The sequence below is a fragment of the Helianthus annuus genome, chromosome 3 (genome assembly GCF_002127325.2).
Source record: "Helianthus annuus cultivar XRQ/B chromosome 3, HanXRQr2.0-SUNRISE, whole genome shotgun sequence".
In the NCBI taxonomy this organism is placed as follows: Eukaryota; Viridiplantae; Streptophyta; class Magnoliopsida; order Asterales; family Asteraceae; genus Helianthus; species Helianthus annuus.
The window spans coordinates 8,898,373-8,922,806 of NC_035435.2; the positions used below are offsets into that span (position 1 = coordinate 8,898,373).

General features: G+C 36.8%; 2 protein-coding genes across 9 annotated transcripts; one reads left to right on the forward strand and one right to left on the reverse strand.

The window, feature by feature from the left end:
- The first annotated feature begins 13,300 nt into the window (after positions 1-13,300).
- On the forward strand, positions 13,301-14,859 carry LOC110927522. 7 transcript variants are annotated; one of them, XM_035987361.1, is made up of 6 exons: positions 13,301-13,686; positions 13,822-13,902; positions 13,986-14,068; positions 14,169-14,268; positions 14,400-14,546; positions 14,635-14,859. In XM_035987361.1, the coding sequence occupies exons 1-5, from the start codon at positions 13,532-13,534 to the stop codon at positions 14,410-14,412; spliced, it is 432 nt and encodes a 143-aa protein (XP_035843254.1). In that variant the 5' UTR covers positions 13,301-13,531; the 3' UTR covers positions 14,413-14,546; positions 14,635-14,859. The 7 variants fall into 7 exon arrangements, with proteins under 7 accessions (XP_035843254.1, XP_022026795.1, XP_022026794.1 ...); XM_022171103.2 differs by having other exon boundaries at positions 14,169-14,258; positions 14,400-14,559; XM_022171102.2 differs by having other exon boundaries at positions 14,169-14,258.
- Positions 14,860-18,525: 3,666 nt separating this feature from the next.
- Positions 18,526-22,367, reverse strand: LOC110928597. Of its 2 annotated transcripts, XM_035987364.1 has the most exons (4): positions 22,222-22,341; positions 20,885-20,924; positions 19,400-19,468; positions 18,526-19,155 (listed from the first exon to the last, which is right to left on the reverse strand). In XM_035987364.1, exons 3-4 carry the CDS (start codon positions 19,466-19,468, stop codon positions 18,808-18,810), a joined length of 417 nt encoding a protein of 138 aa, XP_035843257.1. In that variant the 5' UTR covers positions 20,885-20,924; positions 22,222-22,341; the 3' UTR covers positions 18,526-18,807. The 2 variants fall into 2 exon arrangements, with proteins under 2 accessions (XP_035843257.1, XP_035843256.1); XM_035987363.1 differs by lacking the exon at positions 20,885-20,924 and having other exon boundaries at positions 22,222-22,367.
- Positions 22,368-24,434: the final 2,067 nt, after the last annotated feature.

Sequence of the window (24,434 nt, forward strand, 5' to 3'; positions counted from 1 at the left end):
CAAAGAATATTTTAGAGTTTTGTAATTTTTTTAGTAAATTGCGGTTTTGGTACATGTGGTTTATAGGCCATTGCTATTATTTACAAATTTGAAATATCTTGTAATTTTAATACCAATGTTTCCATTTTATTGCAATTTTACTCCAGCATACTAACTCCAACCATCTTCTAGTTAAATCAAGTCACATGATAGGCATGTGTAGAGGCAAATTCGTAAATAAGCAAAAGTTGAAAGAAACAAAAAAAGAACAAAAAATTATGAGAGTTGTTAACTGGTTTTAAACCGACGTGTTGGACAACGACTTCACTTAACCTGGTGTGTTGGACAGCAGGGGCTGCACTAAGCTCCTTTGTATAAGCTTTTGCCTGGCCTGCAACTCTACTTTTATTTAACGGATCTTATTAACAGAAAATGGACAATTGTTGTGAACAAGTTTTTCAATTTACAGTTTTGCTCCCTGAAAGCTGCTTGCTAAAGTGTTTTTCAAAGGGTTGCAAGGCAACAGGTGCTACTGAATACTAATATTAGGTTATTCTATTTATGCATCATTAAAATGTCCTAGAAGTGTAGTTTTATTTTTAGCTTACCCTAGTATTTGACAAAAGCTTGCATTCTATACTCCAAATTCGTAATCATTGCGTGCATATAAAATTCAGGCATGTGATACTAGTGGGTTTCTCACTCGGAGCACAGGCAATCTTCAAGTGTCTTCAATATCTTGCTGAAGCTGGAATTGGAGCACTGCACGCACCAAATACCAGCAGCAGCGGCTACAACAAACAAGAGATGGATTTTTGTTCTTTTTGTTTCTTTCAACTTTTGGTTATTTACGAGTTTGCCCCCGCACATGCCTATTGTCACACCCATACCGATGGCGGAAACATCGGAATGAGACGAAAACGAGATTGCGAAAGACTTCATAACGACTAATTGTGGCAAGTATTTAAAGTAACGATTTTTCAATTCATGATAACGGGGAATACATTGTTTCAAAAGGAAAATACAACATTTAGAACATAACAATTTAAACCACAAAACATAAATTTAACTAAGTGCAGCTTTAGTCCTTCTTACTAGATTTCTTTTCAACGCATCAACATCAAACTCCTACAATATATATTAAAGTAACATGTCAACACAAAAGCATTAGTAAGCATACAATTTTAGTGTACTAGCATATATATAAAAGAGTTTTAATGAAATCCACATGGAAAAAACGTATACTAAGGCATAATATATCATGAACTAGCATGTATCACATATGTGTCAACCCAAAGATTCCACTAGCGTAATCTTGTCGTCGCAATGACAAGACCGTTTGTATGATTACCTAACATAGACCCAACAAGGGCCATCTGCTACTTCTATAGCGCTATACATGTTAAGATAGGCTCGTAGGAAGTTAATGACAAAGTATAGTGCAAGAATGGCTTCTAGTATGAATGTATTCTTAAAGTATAAACGTATAAAGCATATATAATGGATTCGTTTGTATGTTTAAATAATTTGCATACGCGTGTTCTTGTACGTTTTAATACGAAATATATATTGCACCCAAAAGTGTGAAAACGAAAGAGGGTCATGTATACTCACAGTTTGCGAAGTAATTCCACTTAGTGAGTTTGACGGGTGTTGAGTATTTGGAACACCTAAGTTACCCTAAGAGGGAAACGAAGGTGTGTGAGTTGCGGTTTTTGTTTTTGTTTAACAAATCGGATTCGGAATTTAGGACGTATAACATAATTTAATGTAAAGTAAGGAGCCACGAATGTGGTCATGCAAGGAGGTAGGATGATGAACATCCATTTAACCTCATTATATGTTTCATCAAAGCACAAAACCATCAACTTTGTTGATGATTTCGGTTAGTCGTGAATATGAAAATAATAAGAACTTAAACCTACTAAACCTACAAACAACTAAGTAATCTAGCTAGATGCGTGCATCCCAAACATGGAAAGTGTTTGGGGACGTGATGTAGCCTTGTCCCTTTGATTGGAATTGTTTGAGATCTAGTGGTATGAAGATACTAAATCGACAAGTGAGGTAGTCGAATAAGTTGGAGAGCCAAGGCTTCCATGTTCACACATTCACCAAAACACAAGTCTCACCATATGGAAGATGATAAGCTTGGATGATCTCAACACTTGTAGGTTTCTTAGAACCTTATCAAAACAAAAAGTTTAGAAGGTGTTTGAACCTCTAAATTCATAGCAATCAACCATACCTAATCTCCATAACCATAGGTTTGGTTAGAAGCAAGGTAGGTGCGAGATTGTACAAGTTAAACATGTTTATAGAATTATTTTCAGTAAAAGTTTCTTCAAAACAGAAAGTTGGTCCTCAAAATGGTGATGTTCCACCTTAGTTTACCATAGTAAACTTGTGGAAACACTCCTAGAGGTGTCCCAAACAATTGTGAAGCAAGCATTCATGAAGAAGAGAAAGAAAGCTGAGTTTGAAGCTCACTTTTAAAGTTTGCAAGAATCTATCCTAAACTTGATATTTTAGTATCTTGAGAGTGTTTTAAGTGAGTTTAGAGTGTGGGAAAAGTGAAATGAAGGTGTAGGAGGCTTGGTTTTATAATAATGAAATAGGGTTTGTATTTTAATGGAGTTATAAGGTGATTGGGTAAGAATGGAGGTGTGAAAATTGGCCAACCCACAAGCTGAAAACAACTTTCTGCGGATCGATGACCCTCGCGTCACGCGGGCTTCAAAGGCTTGCCCAACGCGCGATGTGGCGTGTTCATGATTCATCTGTATGTTTGTTTTGTTGAACTTAGGCCCCTGAACTTTGATATGTTTATCATTTTATGCTAAAGTTTATGTTTTAACGTATTTTCAAGTATGTAACGCATATGTATGTGTGGATTACGTATCGTGTATGTGTGAGTGATTGTATGTATGCATAATAAATTTCGGTTTCATGTATAAACATGTATTAAAGGATTGTATAACACAAGTGTTTTGGTCAAAAATCACTAAAGCAATTAAGTGATCAAATTAGTAAAGTGAGGTAGTGTGCTAAAAACGTGTGTTGAAAATATGCTAGTTAAGTTGTTTGCAAAAACAGGTTCAGGATATAGCTTAGGTTATTGAGCTATATCTATGATCAAACGATGAGCAAAAATGTAAAGGGTGACACAAGATGTACGAGGAAAGCCCTTGATCAATCTAGATCGCCGGCATAAAACCTCGGGAGCTGACAATCGCAGTTGCCTTGTTTTTCTTATTGCTTCAAATATCAGGATACAGTGCAGTGCAGGATATGATGCGGATCAACTAAGTGTTACAATGCAATGCAATTCGAGTACAAGTGTTAGTGCGTTGTGAGTGTTTGCAAGTAAAGAGAAAGAGTGTGTGAAAGATTGTGTCCCTAATCTGATCCGATCAATCCCATTTTATAGTAAAAAGAAAGCAACTAACTATCCTACTATTCCGGGATCCGGCGAATATTCCATATATGGACGTTGTAGTCCACGTCTTCCGGCTTCAACGTTCGTAATATAACTGATTTGCTCGAGTCTTGAGGAGAAGAAGTCCACCTGACCGTTAGAGACTGGTTTCAACAATCTGCACGTGAGTTAATTATTAACTACCAGGATATCGTATCAGGATGATACCAATATCCTGATCCAGCATCCTGGCCACAATAAAACAAACAAAGTCAGAATATCAGTCAGGATATACGAGCAGAAAATCACCCATAACAATTGTCCCCAAAATATATCTGTTGGTATACCTATTCCAACAGATATATTTTAAATCCCTCTAAGCGAGGTTATTAAATTAAAACGACGGTCGAGATAGCACTATGTGTTGGCGCATCCATCTATCGCCTACGTCTTGTATCGAGTCTTGTATAGAGATAGCTAGTTTAGGGCTCGGGAATCAAGAATGTTGTATTTAAAGGTGATTCCGGTTGAAATGACAAGATGTCATTTCAAGCGAAACCCCTTAGTTACCTGATTCCGCTCGAGAGTGTATAAGCTATGATTTCGCTTGAACTGATTTATAGTGATTCCACTTGAACCGAATGTGTAGTGTTCAAGCGGAATATGAAGGCCTATATATAGGCTGCTTGGAGCGAAATCAGTTAGTTGGTGTGATTGTCTTCCGGTGAGCCACGAAGTGCTGCCGAAGTGTTGTCAAGCTTGTAAAAGGATTGTATATCAATAAAAACAACAGATTAAAGTGAATACAACTGGAATAACGCTAATTCATTAGTTTCTGCCTCTTGAATTGGTGAAAAACTCTTCTGATCGACTCGTTCGGGTCCCAAAACGATCCTACAAGTGGTATCAGAGCCAGGTTGAAGAGTTCTTGCCATTTCAGCTGTGTTTTTCTGATTTTCTACTACTTGCACTTGTGCAAACCAGAGGTATTGCGCATAAACCATTTGCACAAGTGCAAGTAGTAGTCGCTAGTCATATGCAACTACTACTTGCACTTGTGCAAACAGTTGCACTTGTGCAAACCAGAGGTATCAGACCAGAGGTATTGCGCATAAACCATTTGCACAAGTGCAAGTAGTAGTCGCTAGTCTTATGCAACTACTACTTGCACTTGTGCAAACAGTTGCACATACCTTTGTACAACTCACTAACTCACTACAAGCAAGACCAGAGGTATTGCACATAAACCATTTGCACAAGTGCAAGTAGTAGTCGCTAGTCTTATGTAACTACTACTTGCACTTGTGTAAACAATTGCACATACCTTTGTACAACTCACTACAAGCAAGACTAGAGGTATTGCACATAAACCATTTGCACAAGTGCAAGTAGTAGTGGCTAGTCTTATGCAACTACTACTTGCACTTGTGCAAACAGTTGCACATACCTTTGTACAACTCACTACAAGCAAGAAAAGAGGTCATCGCGCTTGCGCTTGGTTGAAAAGCCAGTGGCGTGAAGCTACCGTGCGCTGGATTATGACTGAACGCCTATAAGTCAGAATCTGCGCTAGAAGCGACGCGTGTGCCCGTCGCCTGTTTGCCGACCAACAGTAGGGGCCTTGTCCCCCAAAGGCACGTGTCGTAGGCAAAGCTCGCGTGGCGGACGAGTCGCGCGGGCCGGCTTGAAGTACAATTCCCATAAAGCGACGGGTAGAATCCTTTGAAGACGACTTAAATACGTGACGGGGTATTGTAAGTGGCAGAGTGGCCTTGCTGCCACGATCCACTGAGATTCAGCCCTGCGTCGCTCAGATTCGTCCCTCCCCACCCAAGACCCCAACCCAAAAAAGTTCCTAAGTGTTTCTTCCAAGAGGCTGTGCTAGCACACTTGTGAAAATATCACAAGTGTTGAATAATTCAACAGGTGTTGGAAAATTTCACAAGTGTTCGAAATTTTACAAGTGTTGGCTAGAACCACTTTCACAAGGGTATGGCAGATTATGATCCATTGAAAAACGTAATGTCTGTTCCTGACACTTTGCCTTTTACTCAGAATGTACATATAGGGGGCTAGTGGATATCCATAAACCCGGGGTCCCCGCAAGTGTGGCTAGCAAAAATGCAAAAAAGAGGCTAGATATGTAAACTGACCACGATGCCTTTGTACAACTCACTACAAGCACAAACACAATATACCGTTGTATATTGCACATAAACCTTTTGCACAAGTGCAAGTAGTAGTCGCTAATCTTATGCAACGACTACTTGCACTTGTGCAAACTGTTGCACATACCTTTGTACAACTCACTACAAGCAACACCAGAGGTATTGCACATAAACCATTTGCACAAGTGCAAGTAGAGTCGCTAGGCTTATGCAACTACTACTTGCACTTGTGCAAACAGTTGCACATACAACTCACTACAAGCAAGACCAGAGGTATTGCACTTAAACCATTTGCACAAGTGCAAGTAGTAGTCGCTAATCTTATGCAACTACTACTTGCACTTGTGCAAACAGTTGCACATACCTTTGTACAACTCACTACAAGCAAGACCAGAGGTTTTGCACATAAACCATTTGCACAAGTGCAAACAGTAGTCGCTAGTCTTATGCAACTACTACTTGCACTTGTGCAAACAGTTGCACATACCTTTGTACAACTCACTACAAGCAAGACCAGAGGTATTGCACATAAACCATTTGCACAAGTGCAAGTAATAGTCGCTAGTCTTATGCAACTACTACTTGCACTTGTGCAAACAGTTGCACATACCTTTGTACAACTCACTACATGCAAGAACAGAGAGAAGTATTGCACATAAACCATTTGCACAAGTGCAATTAGTATCAACTACTACTTGCACCTGTGCAAACAGTTGCACATACCTTTGTACAACTCACTACAAGCAAGACCAGAGGTATTGCACATAAACCATTTGCACATGTGCAATTAGTAGTCGCTAGTCTTATGCAACTACTACTTGCACTTGTGCAAACAGTTGCACATACCTTTGTACAACTCACTAACTCACTACAAGCAAGACCAGAGGTATTGCACATAAACCATTTGCACAAGTGCAAGTAGTAGTCGCTAGTCTTATGCAACTACTACTTGCACTTGTGCAAACAGTTGCAGATACCTTTGTACAACTCACTAGAAGCAAGACCAGAGGTATTGCACATAAACCATTTGCACAAGTGCAAGTAGTAGTCGCTAGTCTTATGCAACAACTACTTGCACTTGTGCAAACAGTTGCACATACCTTTGTACAACTCACTACAAGCAAGAAAAGAGGTCATCGCGCTTGCGCTTGGTTGAAAAGCCAGTGGCGTGAAGCTACCGTGCGCTGGATTATGACTGAACGCCTATAAGTCAGAATCTGCGCTAGAAGCGACGCGTGTGCCCGTCGCCTGTTTGCCGACCAACAGTAGGGGCCTTGGCCCCCAAAGGCACGTGTCGTAGGCAAAGCTCGCGTGGCTGACGAGTCGCGCGGGCCGGCTTGAAGTACAATTCCCATAAAGCGACGGGTAGAATCCTTTGAAGACGACTTAAATACGTGACGGGGTATTGTAAGTGGCAGAGTGGCCTTGCTGCCACGATCCACTGAGATTCAGCCCTTCGTCGCTCAGATTCGTCCCTCCCCACCCAAGACCCCAACCCAAAAAAGTTCCTAAGTGTTTCTTCCAAGAGGCTGTGCTAGCACACTTGTGAAAATATCACAAGTGTTGAATAATTCAACAGGTGTTGGAAAATTTCACAAGTGTTCGAAATTTTACAAGTGTTGGCTAGAATCGCTTTCACAAGGGTATGGCAGATTATGATCCATTGAAAAACGTAATGTCTGTTCCCGACACTTTGCCTTTTACTCAGAATGTATATATAGGGGGCTAGTGGATATGCATAAACCCGGGGTCCCCGCAAGTGTGGCTAGCAAAAATGCAAAAAGAGGCTAGATGTGTAAACTAACCACGATGCCTTTGTACAACTCACTACAAGCACAAACACAAAATACCGTTGCATATTGCACATAAACCATTTGCACAAGTGCAAGTAGTAGTCGCTAATCTTATGCAACTACTACTTGCACTTGTGCAAACAGTTGCACATACCTTTGTACAACTCAATACAAGCAACACCAGAGGTATTGCACGTAAACCATTTGCACAAGTGCAGTAGTAGTCGCTAGTCTTATGCAACTACTACTTGCACTTGTGCAAACAGTTACACATACAACTCACTATAAGCAAGACCAGAGGTATTGCACTTAAACCATTTGCACAAGTGCAAGTAGTAGTCGCTAATCTTATGCAACTACTACTTGCACTTGTGCAAACATTTGCACATACCTTTGTACAACTCACTACCAGCAAGACCAGAGGTATTGCACATAAACCATTTGCACAAGTGCAAACAGTAGTCGCTAGTCTTATGCAACTACTACTTGCACTTGTGCAAACAGTTGCACATACCTTTGTACAACTCACTACAAGCAAGACCAGAGGTATTGCACATAAACCATCTGCACAAGTGCAAGTAGTAGTCGCTAGTCTTATGCAACTACTACTTGCACTTGTGCAAACAGTTGCACATACCTTTGTACAACTCACTAACTCACTACAAGCAAGACCAGAGGTATTGCACATAAACCATTTGCACAAGTGCAAGTAGTAGTCGCTAGTCTTATGTAACTACTACTTGCACTTGTGCAAACAATTGCACATACCTTTGTACAACTCACTACAAGCAAGACTAGAGGTATTGCACATAAACCATTTGCACAATTGCAAGTAGTAGTCGCTAGTCTTATGCAACTACTACTTGCACTTGTGCAAACAGTTGCACATACCTTTGTACAACTCACTACAAGCAAGACCAGAGGTATTGCACATAAACCATTTGCACAAGTGCAAACAGTAGTCGCTAGTCTTATGCAACTACTACTTGCACTTGTGCAAACAGTTGCACATACCTTTGTACAACTCACTACAAGCAAGACCAGAGGTATTGCACATAAATCATTTGCACAAGTGCAAACAATAGTCGCTAGTCTTATGCAACTACTACTTGCACTTGTACAAACAGTTGCACATACCTTTGTACAACTTACTACAAGCAAGACCAGAGGTATTGCACATAAACCATTTGCACAAGTGCAAGTAGTAGTCGCTAGTCTTATGCAACTACTACTTGCACTTGTGCAAACAGTTGCACATACCTTTGTACAACTCACTACAAGCAAGAACAGAGAGAAGTATTGCACATAAACCATTTGCACAAGTGCAAGTAGTATCAACTACTACTTGCACTTGTGCAAACAGTTGCACATACTTTTGTACAACTCACTACAAGCAAGACTAGAGGTATTGCACATAAACCATTTGCACAAGTGCAATCAGTAGTCACTAGTCTTATGCAACTACTACTTGCACTTGTGCAAACAGTTGCACATACCTTTGTACAACTCACTAACTCACTACAAGCAAGACCAGAGGTATTGCACATAAGCCATTTGCACAAGTGCAAGTAGTAGTCGTTAGTCTTATGAAACTACTACTTGCACTTGTGCAAACAGTTGCACATACCTTTGTATAACTCACTACAAGCAAGACCAGAGGTATTGCAAATAAACCATTTGCACAAGTGCAAGTAGTAGTCGCTTGTCTTATGCAACTACTACTTGCACTTGTGCAAACAGTTGCACATACCTTTGTACAACTCAGTACATTGACTTTATTTTATTAACTATTTTTATGATTATTCTGACTTTATATTATATTATATACTATCTTTATATGTTTTTTTGGAAAGAATTCCCGAAATAAAAAAGGTTTTCTTCGGGGTGGGCTTATCTTCCGAGGTGGGCTTATCTGACGAGTCACAGTTCTTTGGGGTGGGCTTATCTGCCGAGGTGGGCTTACCTGACGAGTCACAGAAAAACATCCCTCTTCATGATTACTATAGCCTACTTATGGTAGCACCAGGCCAACGAACGAATAACAAGTTTGATTTGAAGAAAGCCTTGGAGGATATCCAGCACAACATGACGGATCAGGTATGTTTTTACAAATCCCCATTTTCAACACTGTTACCTCCAATACCGTTTCCAACTTTAGGTAGTTTAAGCCTTTAACTGATATTTGGGTAATATTTCAGAGTATAGTCTTGAGACCATACAAGAAATACCCGGCATATAAGGCTCAAAGAATATTTTTTTCGCGGACTGTTTTGATCAACTTCGACAAGTTACAGTATCATGAGCCGGAGAAGGGCCCGGACAACTGTCAATTACAAATCTAGAAGAAGTGGGTGAGCAGGAACCTCTGAAGAGGAAGATGGCTAGGGGAACGGCGCAGAGAAATTACTGCGAGAAATACGCAAAGTACATAAAAATGTGGAATGAAGAAAGACATCTAGAAACCAAATGTATTAAGGACACCTCTTCTTGTTTTGCACTTCCACTTTGTCCCGCCAAAAGTATCCAAAACAGTCCACAAACAGCCACTCCTTCCGTCCAAAGAGAAAACGAGACAGCCACTCCTTCCTTCCAAACAGCCACTCCTTCCGTCCAAAGAGTATTCTCACTAATTTACTCTTACCTTCTCTTTTTTTTCCAAAATGTTCTGAGGACAACTAAATATTTTCATGTAGGACCATGAAGGAACAGAAGAATTTGATGATGAGCATTTCGTTCATTCCCCCATCACTAGACTTGATTATGATGATGATGAGCCTGGATCAAAAATTGAGACATCAGAAAAAGTATTATCACTAATTTACTCTTACCTTCTCTTTTTTTTTTTTTTTTCATAATAGAACAACTAAATATTTTCATGTAGGATCATGAAGGAACAAAAGAAACAGAAGTATTAGGTGATGATGAGCCTTTGATTGCATACACTACAAAATTGAATAAAAGGAAGAATAGGCGAGATGCCTGTTTATCAACCGGAGAAAGAATAACCCAAAACTTATCAAGGAGTCGTCGACTCCCCAAAAAAAACAGAGGTACAGTCCGTCGGGGAAAAAGAAGTCAAAGAAACAGAAAAATCATGAAGATTGAACATTGATCAAGGGTTACTCAAGGCTGTGTAAACTGATAACTACTTTGATGTGTGTTTTTAAACTGATAACTACTTTGATGTGAACATTGCATAACATTCACCATTTTGACGTTGATATCGTATGCACCCTAACTAGCGGTAGCGAATGCGTTTATAGTATATTGCACTTCTATAAGAGACTATGTGTATGTGTGTCTTTTTTAATGGCAACACTAATAACGAGGGTATTAGGCTATTGTGTTCTATTAGTAGACTAATAACCCGGTATTACCTTCTATCTTGATGAAATATTAGTAGACTAATAACCGAACCAAACCGTTGCTAAAACCGAAAAACTGGAACCAAACGGTTTTCAATAATTTACCCATCTTGACCCAAACCCACTCTAACCCAGACCCATATTGACCCATGACCCAAACCCACACAACCTGCCCAATTTGCCAGGCCTATTCAAATTTTTGACTTTTCATTTTCAAACCAAACGTTTTTAAACCCACACAACTCCACTCTCTATTATATCACACTAGTTTGTGTGAACACTAATACCCCGCATATTAGTCAATTTTAGCCGATATATATGTCTGTTACTAGACTTGTTTTTTTAAATACTCTCTGTAAAAAAAATAAATTGTTTGTGTGAGCACTAATACCCCGAGTATTAGTACCGTTTAGCCGGTTCTATGAGGAAGAACCTCTTTTTATTTCTGATTTTTGAAAATTTTCACTTTGGCCCCTGTAGTTTCAGTTTTTACAAAAACACAAAAACAGTCCCTGAGGTTTCGAAAATGACACAAACTGTCCCTGTATTACTCAGAAAAATAATCATGAAGTGCTAAGAATTAACTTAAGAGGTGTTGGTCTTGCATGTCCTTTCGTGAAACACAACCAAATTATTAGGATACAGATCTATCTACTATAATAAAAGAAAACCAAGTTTGAGACACATGTCACTCAAGGAGGGATCCTTTGATTAAATGGGTAGTAGATGCAGGTATAACTCCTGACCCATGAACAAACTTCTAGATCCTATATAATCTCTTATAACCGGTATCCACGCCCTTTTTCCCATCATATCCTCTTTCCCTTCTCATCTTCTATGGGGGTGTTTGGGATTCCTTCTAAAAAACAACTTATTAACTTATATAAGTTATAAGTTACAATTTCTAACTTCTCAAAAACAACTTCTCCACACACAAAAATAACTTAAATAAGTTAAAACAAATACTCTAAAAACAACTTATCAATAAGTTATAAGTTGCTCCAAAATAAGCTAACCCAAACACCCACTATATCATCTTCTATGTAGAAACCCTAATTTTAAAATCCTCAATCGTATCATCCCTTTTTATCTGATTCTTTCTCCAAGTCATTTGGTTCCTGATCGTTCTAATACAAGGTAAGATTATCCGGACTTCATCTTATTCATTCTGTTCTTAGATTGAATCAATGGTTTTTGCGTTTTTCTTTAAGATTACTCATATAAATTGTCTTTTATTGTGATATTCTTATGCTTTGATTTTTTTTTCATTCTTGGTTGTTGAACAAAAGGTTGGGGTTCTGTATTATTTTATTTGATATTTGTTTTATTACCCTTACATATTAGTCTGTATTTAATATTTATTTAATGAATGCAAATTCCATGTTACCATGTCTTTTAGCTGCTTGATTTTTTGGTTGTTGATAAATAAAATTTAGGAATGAAAAAACTCCGTTGGGGTATCCGTTGTGAACTAGCTAATAGGAATTTATCTTTTTTTTTTATCATAAAAAGACAATATCATTCCACACAAAAAATGGCAATTACAAAGCAATGGCAGGTAGTCGGGCAACAAGTTGCGCCGCCACCCCCTTTTGAATAGAAAAACCAATTCTACTAAATACAAAGTTTGAAACCTTTGGCGACGAAGAATTACTATTAACGACTTTTTGAACCCGATTCAAAAGTCGCACAGCGTTAGGAGCGAGACCACCAAAAGTATCAAACGCAAACGGGACAAACACATGTTGATTCTCCATGCAGGATTTCTCATGTTTTGCCACTTTGCTCGTCTCTGCCTTGAGTACCGCTTGCCCTATGACAAAGCCCTTGTCCTTGAGCCCGACAAGGGGGGAGACTCCAGTTAAATCTATAATACTTTAAAACCCCGTGTATTACACAGGTTGAATAAATACATTTTATATACTAAATAATAAAACAATATATCTTTAAAAACCTCCTTTATTGCACGGGTTGAATAAATATAATTTTATATATTAAATAATAAAAAGTTATATCTATAAGAACCATATTGTACGGATTGAATAAATGTAATTTTATATATCAAATAATAAAAAAAGTTATATCTTTAAAACCACATGTATTACATTGGTTGAATTAATGTAATATTGTTTACCAAATAATAAAAAAGTTATATCTTTAAAACCCTCGTGTATTACACGGCTTGAATAAAGATGATTTTATATACCAAAAAATAAGAAAATTATATTTAAAAAAAAAACTAATGAGTATACTCGGTACACCATAAATATGGTGATTGTGGAGATAATTATTGAAAAGAAAATAGAGTGGTCAAACATGTTATTCAAAAAGCAAATAAGCAGCCATAATTATATATAAAAAGCCCGTAATAAATATAATTTTATATATAAAGTAATAGTGAAATTATATACGATTTGTTTAAAATTATGTAATAAAATAGATATAATCTGTACTATATAATAAAAGAAACCAACTTTGGGACACTTGTCATCATATTATGTGTAATAAAATTATATCTATATCATATGACAAACACATACTTTTTATTTGTAATATACAAATTTACTCTAATTCTTTTCGATACCTTTATTATAACAATTAAAACCATATAAATAAGCAACAACTTTGTGCTTAGGTAGGTTGTAACTTCAGCTTTGGGTGTTTCCAGAAAAAAAAAAATTACATCTACTAGGTTCTCCATCACAAAACCCTCTTTCTTCAAAGATATCATATACCCTGTGTCTCTGAGCATCCTTTCATCTTCCCTACCATAAAAAACCTTCTTTTAGAAGAAATATCACATCTGTGATGTCTTCTTCGTTTCACCCAGCCACAAGTACATGCACAATCGACTTCATCACTCTCACTGAGTACAAATCCAAGATCATCATCGACAACCCATCTCCGGCTGGCCTCCCTAATCCTTTTTATCGCCGTGGTCGTCGTCCACTGCTTCCGCCCAGGTGAGTGAATTGAAACCCTAACAATCTTGTCTCATTGATTGAGAGTGAATTGTTTAATTTTTGGTTGTTTATTGTGACTGAAAGTGGTATTGAATTTTGTGTTTTGGAAATCAAATATGGTTTTTTTTCCAATAGGTTTGGTGGGATTGAAAAAGTCCCAACATGCTTGAATCGTGAACTAACTGAAAGGAAGCATGAAATTATACCTCTTGACAGGTGACATACGGAACTTCACTAATGTGTTGTTGCGATTAAACATTTTGTAACGGGAAATTTACCTTGCTCTATTTTACTTTAAGGGTTATTTGTTTGTCTCTGTGTTTCGGCTTTGATAGGCATGGGAGAATTAACATGCCTGATGCATTCTTTATCCGACAATCATGTAAGTTTTGATAAATTAAGGGTTTTTGTTATTCAGTACCAAATGTTCGATGAATTGAGTTTGTTTGAAGCATGTTTTATTGTAATGTTCGTGGTTTTAGATTGGTTGAGTACGGTTTGGGGTGTTGTTTGGATCGTATTTTGTAGGGAAACAATGTACATGCTCTTGGGGATTCAGCCGACCCATGGGGGTAAGGATAGGTTATGTTTTAAATAACTTTTTTATGCTCAAAATGTTGATGTTAGTTAAGATGAATCCTTTCGCAAACAAAAAAGAGGTGTTCTAATTGTAAATTGGATTTCTAAAAAGAAAAATGGCATCATAATTGCAGGTGCTTTTTTTAGGGAATCGGAATTAGTGAAAGAAGGAATTGGAATTAGTTCCACTAGAAAATTATGAGTTCTTTGGTTTATATATTGTTCAAGGAATTTGGTGAAAGCATTAAGGAGTTTATTAATGAAGAAATTGGTGATGACATGTAAGATGCCATGGTAATACTTCGTTTACTTACCTTCGTTGTTTATTGAAACTGACTAAAATTTTGTTTTTGTTCTTTAAAATGTCAGCTATACTTTTTTCCCTGCTTTGTGGACAAAGTAAAAGGTCTAGACTGGAGGATCATGTACATGGTGAAAATCTAATCCTAACTAGCAAGAGTTTGCAGAAGTTAAGATCCTTGTATAGTTTCGTCGATTGCCTGTGTTGTTCATAGTTTCATAACGACATTAATACTACACTTGTCTAAGACGCGTTTATAGATCTCAAACAAATCACTCATTTCTGTTTCTTCACATTACCAGATGCTACTGTCCCTCTTTTTTCAACTAAAATTAACACCAAAACTTTGCCAACAACTCTTTTCCAAGGTACCTTTTCCTTCAATTTATTTGTCTCCACTGGAAAACAACATATATCTACTTGATTATTCAAGGGTCATGTTGTGACCACTTACTCTTGAAGCTTTGTTCATTACTTTGGAGTACAAAGTGATTATATGTGATATATTGGACTAATGTATTTTTAAAAGAAATGGTAGTCCTAATGGTTATAAATTTGATGCTTGATAAATTATTGTTAGTTATGGGCCCTTGAAGTCAATTTTTTGGAATTGAAGTTAAGAATTAAGTATTGTTGGATTCATAGCACATTGCAGCATGTCCTGTTTGCATTTTCAGCCAACCTGTCACCAAAAATGAATGTTAATTACTCTTAAGTAGATCTGGCAAAACAAGTTTGGGTCAAATGGTTCGATTAAATAAACATATATTAGTTCAAGTAAAAAAATAAATTTTATGTGTTTCCCACGACGAAGTTAAAATGTTTGTTTGATGTCATACGTTATAACACGTGTTAGCAACGTTTCTGGCTTCGTAGCCCGCGCCGCAACGCGCGTGGGTGTAATTTCTAGTTTAACTAAAATGACATTTAACTCTTTTTTTATAACAATTGTAAAAGGTACATAAACTATAGAGAGAGAGGCGTAAAAAACTATATTATGTGTCACATTTTGAAACATATCTACAGCGTCAACTTGGTTATTGTCGTATAGTTAAATATGGTTAGAAATTGAACATCTCTTTACTCTATATGTGTGTGTTGTATTAATACAAAACTAACTTTAAACAGAAAAATGTAAAAACACATGTACGAGTGTTGACCATATATAGTGAGTTATAGGAATATGTATTAATTTCTATCTTGTTCTTATAGTGTCTTGTCTTTATTTAAAAGTGAGTATGTATTCAACTATTAGAAAAATCAAAATGGTTATCTAATGGTACAAATAATCTCACATGTGCAATGTAAATTTGATCGTATCCTTCGTTAAATTATTATATATATTAATGAAAATAAAAATAAATAATAATAAAATAATATTTAGTATAAGAGTTATCTATAATTATTTAGAAGAGATTAAATTAAATAATAATTATCTATAAGATATTAAACTAAATAATATTTCATAGGAAGGTTATTTATAATTAATAAGAAAAGATTAAACTTAAATAATAATTATCCCTAAGACATGGCCTAATATGATGACAAGTGTCCCAAAGTTGGTTTCTTTTATGGGGTAATCACCAAAATAGCCATTGACTGGTCAATTTTTCCAAAATGGCCAACTGAAACGGCTCCCCAAGCCTTTACACGAATTCCGACACGGCTCAAAAGAGCTTTCCTTATCAGCCACTCACATTTTGCCACGTGGCGACACACCTTCTCTCTTCCTTTTTTTTTGTCATCCGACATCGTTTGTCATTTCGGGGAAGAAGACAAGGACTGAAAAGAGGTGTCACGTGGGGTAATCATAAACGCCAAAAAAGAACGTCTTCTTCGTTTATCCTTCCAAAACCCTAAAAATAACGCAGCCGCCAAGTATGACCGGAGAAGACGTGTCGGAACGGAACTGAATGGAGATTGATTAAGGCAAGAGGTGCGATGGTGCACGGAGATGATGGAGGTCTTAAGGTTTAAACGGTGGTTGTTGATCGGAGTGGTGTAACGACAGTGCCGGAGAAATGATGATGAAGGTTGATAAATGATGAAGGTCGCAGGTGTCGGAGAGAGATGATGGTGACGAGGGTCGCCGGAGAAGTTAACCGGAGAAGATTTCAGCGGAGGAAAGGAGGTCGTCGGGAGATCGTCGGAAGATATGATAAAGGTGAAGGTGATGATGGTGGTCGATGGTGGTTGTCGCCGGAGAAGAAGGAGATGACGACGGTGATTATGAAGGTGGGTTGTACGGTGACCGGTGTTAACAGCGGTGGTCGTTGGTGAACGGTGGCTGTCGGAGAAGAAGACTAGAGACGATGATGTAGCAGGTTAATCGGAGATGGGTGCCGGAGATAATGGTGGAGAAGACGACGGATGATGATGAACTGATGTCGTGAATGATGAAAATTGGTGGTTGGTGACTGAAATGACCAAAACAGCCAAATTGGGGAAGAAGACAAGGACTGAACAGAGGTGCCACGTGGCAAAACATGAGTGGCTGATGAGGAAAGCTCTCTTAAGCCGTGTCGGAATTCGTGTAAAGGCTTGGGGAGCCGTTTCAGTTGGCCATTTTGGAAAAATTGACCAGTCAATGGCCATTTTGGTGATTTCCCCTTCTTTTATTATACAGTATAGATATGATAAGTGTCTTCATTGTTAATGGGTGGTGTAATGTAATACGTATTCTTTATCTTGAGAGTTCTTATTATTATCTAGGTACATGGTTACAATAACTGGCATAAGTGTCCGCTGGCCCAATTCTCAATGGGGATCTTTAGTATAGCATGTCAAACAGGGATCTGACCAAAATGGGCTCGGGTCAAAACGTTTTAAAAAAGGACTGACTTGAGTCTTTGAACTCTACAAATAACTATCAATAGGATAAACATTATCAAAATTCTCTACGTTTTGTAAGATTAGCTAAAGCATTATGTTTTCAATTTCTTTTCTTTTCGGTAGGTTGGTTGGGAAAGAAGATCGAGTATGCACAACATAATGCAGCCATTATGGAGGGACCGACCTTGTAACATAATTCTTGATTCACCCATGTTCGGACAGAAAAATTTGGACTGTCAAAAAAAATATGTGAATTTTTATATAGATTATACTTTGTATGTACTCTTGTGGTGTCTCGCTAATACATTTTTTATGTATTGCTAATACTCTTGTGGAACTTGGGTACAGGTCCTATTACTAGCCAACCACGTTATTGAGGCCCAAGTAATATCTCGAAATGATATGTGACAACCATTCAAGAAAATTTCATTTTTGGTTTAGTCGATGCATCCACGGTTAAAATTTAAGGAAGTCGCTCGTGTGTCCAATGCGTATGATACTCAAGTCAGACCATTTTTTTCATTGGAAGTGTGTTATGATCATTTTAAGCTAGACCTATTGAATTGCTTTTGGTCATGTAATAGTTTTAGTAGGGCCTACTTGTGTGGAGTATGTTGGGTGCTAGGATTTGTAACGGGTATTTGACTGCTATACTTGTCAGACCAATATTTATAGCTCTATACTTTATTTGAGGTGTTATGATTTTTAATAAGAATTTTACTGCAGCCTGGAAGTAGTTGGAATTCGTTGTGCCATTCCACCTCTTTTAATTCCATGTCTTGGTTATAGAGTTCATAGGTAAATGGTTTATCAATAATTCATTTTTTTAGTCAATTATTGTTTTTCTATCACTTTTTTTAATAATCTACTAGAAAGTGTTGGTGGCTTAAGTAAAACCTCGAGGGATATTTACTTTTGTTTCAAAAAAGTGACATAAGTGAAACTTGGAGGGTTAGAGTGAAGGGAGTAGTTACCTATGTGGAATAGATAAACTCCTCATTCACCCAATCAGACAGTGCCACGTCAATTCACCTAAATTGTTTACCTAATTTTCAAAAACGTTGGCGGTGGTTTACCTAATGGGGTTTAGGTAAACTATTTAAAAAAAAGGAAAAATGTGTGATTGGTTGAGAATGAATGGACCCCACCACACACCCATCTCTCTCCCCCTTCACTCTCACCGACTCGGTGAAGGTTCACCGAAATTGAATCCAAAAATCAGTAAAGGGGTGTCGGCAAAAGGTTGGCGGTTGATGGGGGTTCGGTACCGAGTGGGTTTACCACCCAACTTTCATTTGTTAAACCGCGTGTACACGCGGGTTCTAATCTAGTTAACTAATATAACAAAGGCTTATTGAAAGTTAACAGATGCTAATTAAAAGTTTGGCTTCTCTTTTGCTCCTAGAACTTTAAATATCATCATCATCTGGCTCTTCAATAGCCTCTATGAACATTGCTTTTGCAGCTGCCAGCTTATCCTTCTTTTTCTGGCTGCCACAGTTTGCCGTTTTTCGATCAATCAACCTTAGAATTCGTGCTTTGACGTTTCGCATCTCCACTTCCTCTTCCTCCGGGATAGTAAAACAAACTTTTGGTGTGAGTATCTCTCTTCCCTTGTCATTCCTCTTCAATCTTCTTGCAGTTGATTGAACTGAAGAGTTGGATTGAGATTGAATTGGTTCTTTTCTTGCAGTTGATTGAACTGATTGAGATTGTGCTTGAATTGTCCCTTTTACCGTATCCGCGATACTTGTAATCTGAAATTTAACAGATAAAGTCATTTACATCATACTTGTTAATTACTCGACTTGTGACTACTGACTCGTTTTCCTGATTTTTATGTAAGAATTTTTTTTTTAAATTCTATATATGTGTACATTACGTGTTTTTGGCTGAAAATATAAAAAGTTCCGATTTTTATAAAAAAAAAACTGAAATTTTTTTTTCACCATTGTACCTTAAATTAAATTGTTACTACAAGCTTCAAATATCACCCCATACCTGAGTAATTGACGAAAACACATCCCCACTCTGCAATGACCCATCCGACGAAAGCATATTCTCCGCCATCTTCCTCGCAAAAACATGAAACATGAGATTTACCAAGTACGGAGAAATGCACATAGATTTCCTCAACCGAAGCTAATTTATTTCGGATTCGGATATTTTTGAACACCCCTAACACATATATTGATACACACGCATATACGGATGTATGGAGAAATGTACATAGATTTCCTCAACCGAAGCTAATTTATTTCGGATTCGGATATTTTTGAACACCACTAACACGTATATTGATACACACGCATATACGGATATACATAACAGTATGTCCATTTTTACATTTATGATACGGTTACCACTCATATGGTCTACAAAACAAGCAATTACGGTTTGAAAGAATCAATTTGAATGGTCTACAAAACAAGCAATTACGGTTTGAAAGAACCAACTTAACAATTAGGCATTCTAGTATCTATTGGAACTAAGGAAGATTGACCTAAAAATCCCTAATTTGACAACGCATCTATGTTGTCAAAAGCGCAAAAAGCGCGCGCCTAGGCGCCCGGGCGCAGCGAGGCGCACGTATAGCGCCTGGTGGTAGCCTAGGCGCAAAAATGGGTTTTTCTGAAAAAACGCTGCTGAGGCGCAAAAAGGCGCGCGCCTAGGCGCAAAAACGGTGCTTAGGCGCAGTGGATAAGCAGGAAAACTGAAAAAAATGAAACTGACTATTAGCTACATGATCTTAAATGGCATATATAATAGTTTTTTTAATTTTATATGTGGAATCTTATTTATTTTCAAAGCATAGCATATTTTTTATATTTTTTTTCTCTAAGTGCGCTTTTCTTAAAAAAGCCCACGCTTTTTTTGCGCCTTGCGCCTAGGCTCCGGGCGAGACCGATGCGCCTCGCTTGCGCCTTGCGTCTTTGATAACATAGCAACGCATAGATTTTCAATTTTGGTGCTAGTAATTTTCACAAAATGGTCCAAGTCCAAGTGCTAAGAATTTTCCGATGTAAAACTTGGAGAGTAAATAAACACTCTCCAAGTCTCAACTCTCAAACTACCGATCTGTGTCGACTCAAAGAAATTATCACAATTTCTATGCACCGAAAGTTAAAGTACTGATGAAATTAAACAAATTTTGGTATGAATTCAGCTTCTAAGAGAATTATGAACATCAAAATCGATTCAGAAGTTAAAACCTAACTTAACTTGACATACAAATACACACAGATTGCAATGTGTAACCTAAAAAGTCAAATATACGAATTCAATTTCAAATACCGCCATGATAATCAGGTAAAAGCGTATGCAGGAATCAATCGAACATGATATAAGTCATCAGTATTCATCAATTTGACCAATTTTGCAACAAATTAGGGTTTAAATTAGGATCGAGCGAACCCTAAAACACATACAGAGGCATATACATATAAAATTATATGAAAAGGAATTAGAAATTGAACCGAAAGCGACCTGAATTAGGGTTTATGTAGACAAGATCGAGAGAGCTAACCTGAATTGAGTTTGAGAGATCAAATCAAAAAAAAAATCTTCAGAAAATGGAGGATCCGAACTTTTATAATAGAAATCCTTCTTTAAAAACTAACTCAGTTAATATATATAACTGAATAAGGATCAATTTGTAAATTATTAAAACTAGTTGACTCAGGGACTGATTATGTACTTCTACTAAACCACAATTGGAGAATTTTCTAACCTCCTAGAAAGAAATATCTATTGTGAAATTTTCAAGTATTAATTCCAAACCTAGACCAAGTTATGAATCTCGTAATAGGCTACCCTTTCTACAAGAAAATGCATCCTGGACCGTTAATACCGTAAACATCTTTTGGTAAAAATCTTTTGACCGACTTAAACTTGTCGAAAAATTATGAAACCAATGAGGTTTGAAGCGTAATTCAAAACACTACGTTTAAGACTCAAGAAACAATCAATTTCGTTATGTTTTGACCTCGTTACAGCCGATACAAATCGGCTGTAAAATTCGGACATAATCTGTTTACTTTCATCTCTTCATAAAAACGTGTTTATGATCTTGTGTAACCTAAATCCAAGCCGTATATCATGTTAGGGGTGCAAACGAGCCGAGCGGCTCGCGAGCTACTCGAGATCGGCTCGAGAAAAAGCTCGAAACGGGCCGAGCCTTATCGAGCCCGAGCCGAGCTTGAGCCTAAAATAAAGCTCGTCTGTTTATCGAGCCCGAGCTCGAGCCTCGCATGTGAAGCTCGTTAGGCTCGTCGAGCCTTATCGAGCCTTAGTGTAAACGAGCCGAGTTGAGCCGAGCTTATTCAAACTTGTTTACAAGCCAATCTCGAACCTAAAAATAAGCTTATTTAGTAGACGAGCTCGAGCCCAAGCTTCACTTATCGAGCTCACGAGCCTAAAAAGTCTATTATTTATATTATTTTTATTTAATATATTAATTAATAGATAATAAACGAGCCGAGCTCGAGCCTTGAAAACAAAGCTCGAATCGAGCTCACATAAAGTTAATCGAGCTCGAGCTCGAGCCTGGTCAAGCTCGGGCTCGGCTCGGCTCGTTTGCACCCCTAATCATGTATAACCCCAAATACACCAGATTCAACAACAAGTCACCATTAATATCATGTAATAAGTCAAAAACCCTAAGCATACATTCATGTATACGAACCATACAAATCAACAACCTTCAAAACTATCAAGATTCTTGTTTATAGCAAAACCTAGGTTTTCATACATTCAGGAACTCATGAAAATCGACAAAACGCAGCCATGAACTTCAAGTTATGTGAGTGTGTTCGATGGATTACCTAGAGCGATGGAGATGAAGACCAGAACCCGAAAAAGATGAGACTTCTTACTTGCTTTCTTGATCGCCTAGAGAGAGAGAGAGAGAGAGTAGAAAGAGGGATAGACGAACGTGGGAATGGGGCGGCTAGGGTTGGGTTGGTTTGAATTTTACACAAGCAGTCCCTCATGTTTCAAGCTCTTTAAACTTGGATAAGAAGTTAATCAAATTAACTTTAGTTCATGTGTAAGACAAGTCCCTCTAGTTTCAAAACTTTGAAACTTGTGTAAGAATTTAATCGAGTTATCTTGTATAGGAAGTTATTCCAAATAACTTTGCGTTATGATGAGATACATCTCTCGTGTGTCTAAACTTCACCGTTTGTATAGAAAGTTAATCAGGTTAACTATATATATATATACACGAACTATATCGTGTGTTATAACTTGCATGTTAATTATAATTGCAAGGTTGGAAAAAAATTTGAATACTAAATAAATACAAGTTTCTAAAAATAGAAGTACGAATAAAACCAGTCTAAATATGAAAAGTACAGAAATGCGAAGCATTACACCTATTATGTGACTTGGTTTTAACTAGAAGATTAGTGGAGTAAAATTGCAATATAATGAAAACATTGGTATTAAAATTGTAAAAAAAAAAAAATCAAATTTGTAAATAATAACAGTGGCCTATAAACCATGGGACCAAAATCAAAATTTATAGTTTTTATTTGTATTAATAGATTTTTAAATTATAAATGTAACATTAATTTGAATATTTTCCTTTTGACATGTAATGAATTTTTATAATAAATCAGTATATTATAGATGTGACATGTAATTATTTATTATTTAAATACTTTTGTTGCATTAATTTTTAATACACAAGTACGCAACCTCATGTAATACATGTTTCTAACCCAGTATCTAATATTTTTTTTTTTTTGAAAAACAAATGTTGTTCTCCTACCTTACACAATAGATCTTAAATTACTCTTTTGTCCAGGTTTGAACATAGGATCTCCCCCTTAAGAGACATGTACATAATATATAACGAAGGTCATGCAGTATACCTTAACTCTTCTTAACTCCATATAAACGCCACATCATCCGTTTTTCCCTTTTTACTCCACCTCATCCTAAGGAAATGGTTTAACCTTGTTAACTCTACCTCAGCTACAATTTTTTAATTATTTTAATATTTAAATTAAATTCAAAATAAATAAATAATAATACAATTTCATTAAGTTATTAGCTAAAACAAACATTATATATTATAAATAAGTAACAAGGTTTAGCTTAGGTTGATTGTATCATTGGCTTTGTGTGTGTTTCAAAAAAAAGATTATGTCCACAAATCATATTTTTTTTTATTGCAGCCCACATAAATGAACTAAATTAGTATTTAGGTGATATCTAAGGTTTTGTTATTTTATAATTATAAGAAAATTTTAAAGTACTTTTCCCATACTATTTATTAGCACTTTTTTGTGTAGTGGAATAATTAGTTTTCTAGATTTAGAATTTCTAGAAGGTTTATGCGATGTTGAAAGAAAACAATCTATATCTATATCTTTGAGTTATTGTATGTTCCGACGTAAATTTAGTTAAGAAATGAGTTGGGTCAATTTTAGTATATATTTTATCACGCTGCGTACGATGCCACCACATGTGTTTATTTTATGTATGTTTTGGATTGGTCTACGTTTCGGCGTAAATTTTGTTTGGAAACAAATCGGGTCAAATATAATATATTTTCATTCAACGGCATCAATTCTGATTGCTTTATGTTTCAACGTAAATTTAGTTCGTATACGAGTCAGGTTGATTGTAGTCTATAATTTATCATCTCGCGTACGGCGCCGCCGCAACGCGCGGCGTCTAAAATGGGACGGAGGGAGTAGTTGATAATAAATTATATTAATTTCTTATTCTTTTTTTATACCTAGGTTAACATGTTAACCAAGAGATGTTTTCACACCACCTAACATGGGGAGGGAGTGGTTTTAAAGACATGTTAACTTCTCATGCCATCTTTAACACCAATGAAGTTAGAGTACACCTCAAGGCCTAACTGGTTACGTTCCATGTCCTAATTCTGAGAACTTAAGACTTTTTTTCTTCTCTTATTTAACCTCTTTGTATTCTATATATTTATTTAAGTTTTTTGAAAAAGTTAATTAGAAAAGATAGTTATAAAACATAAAATATTTCTAAACCAAACTATACACGA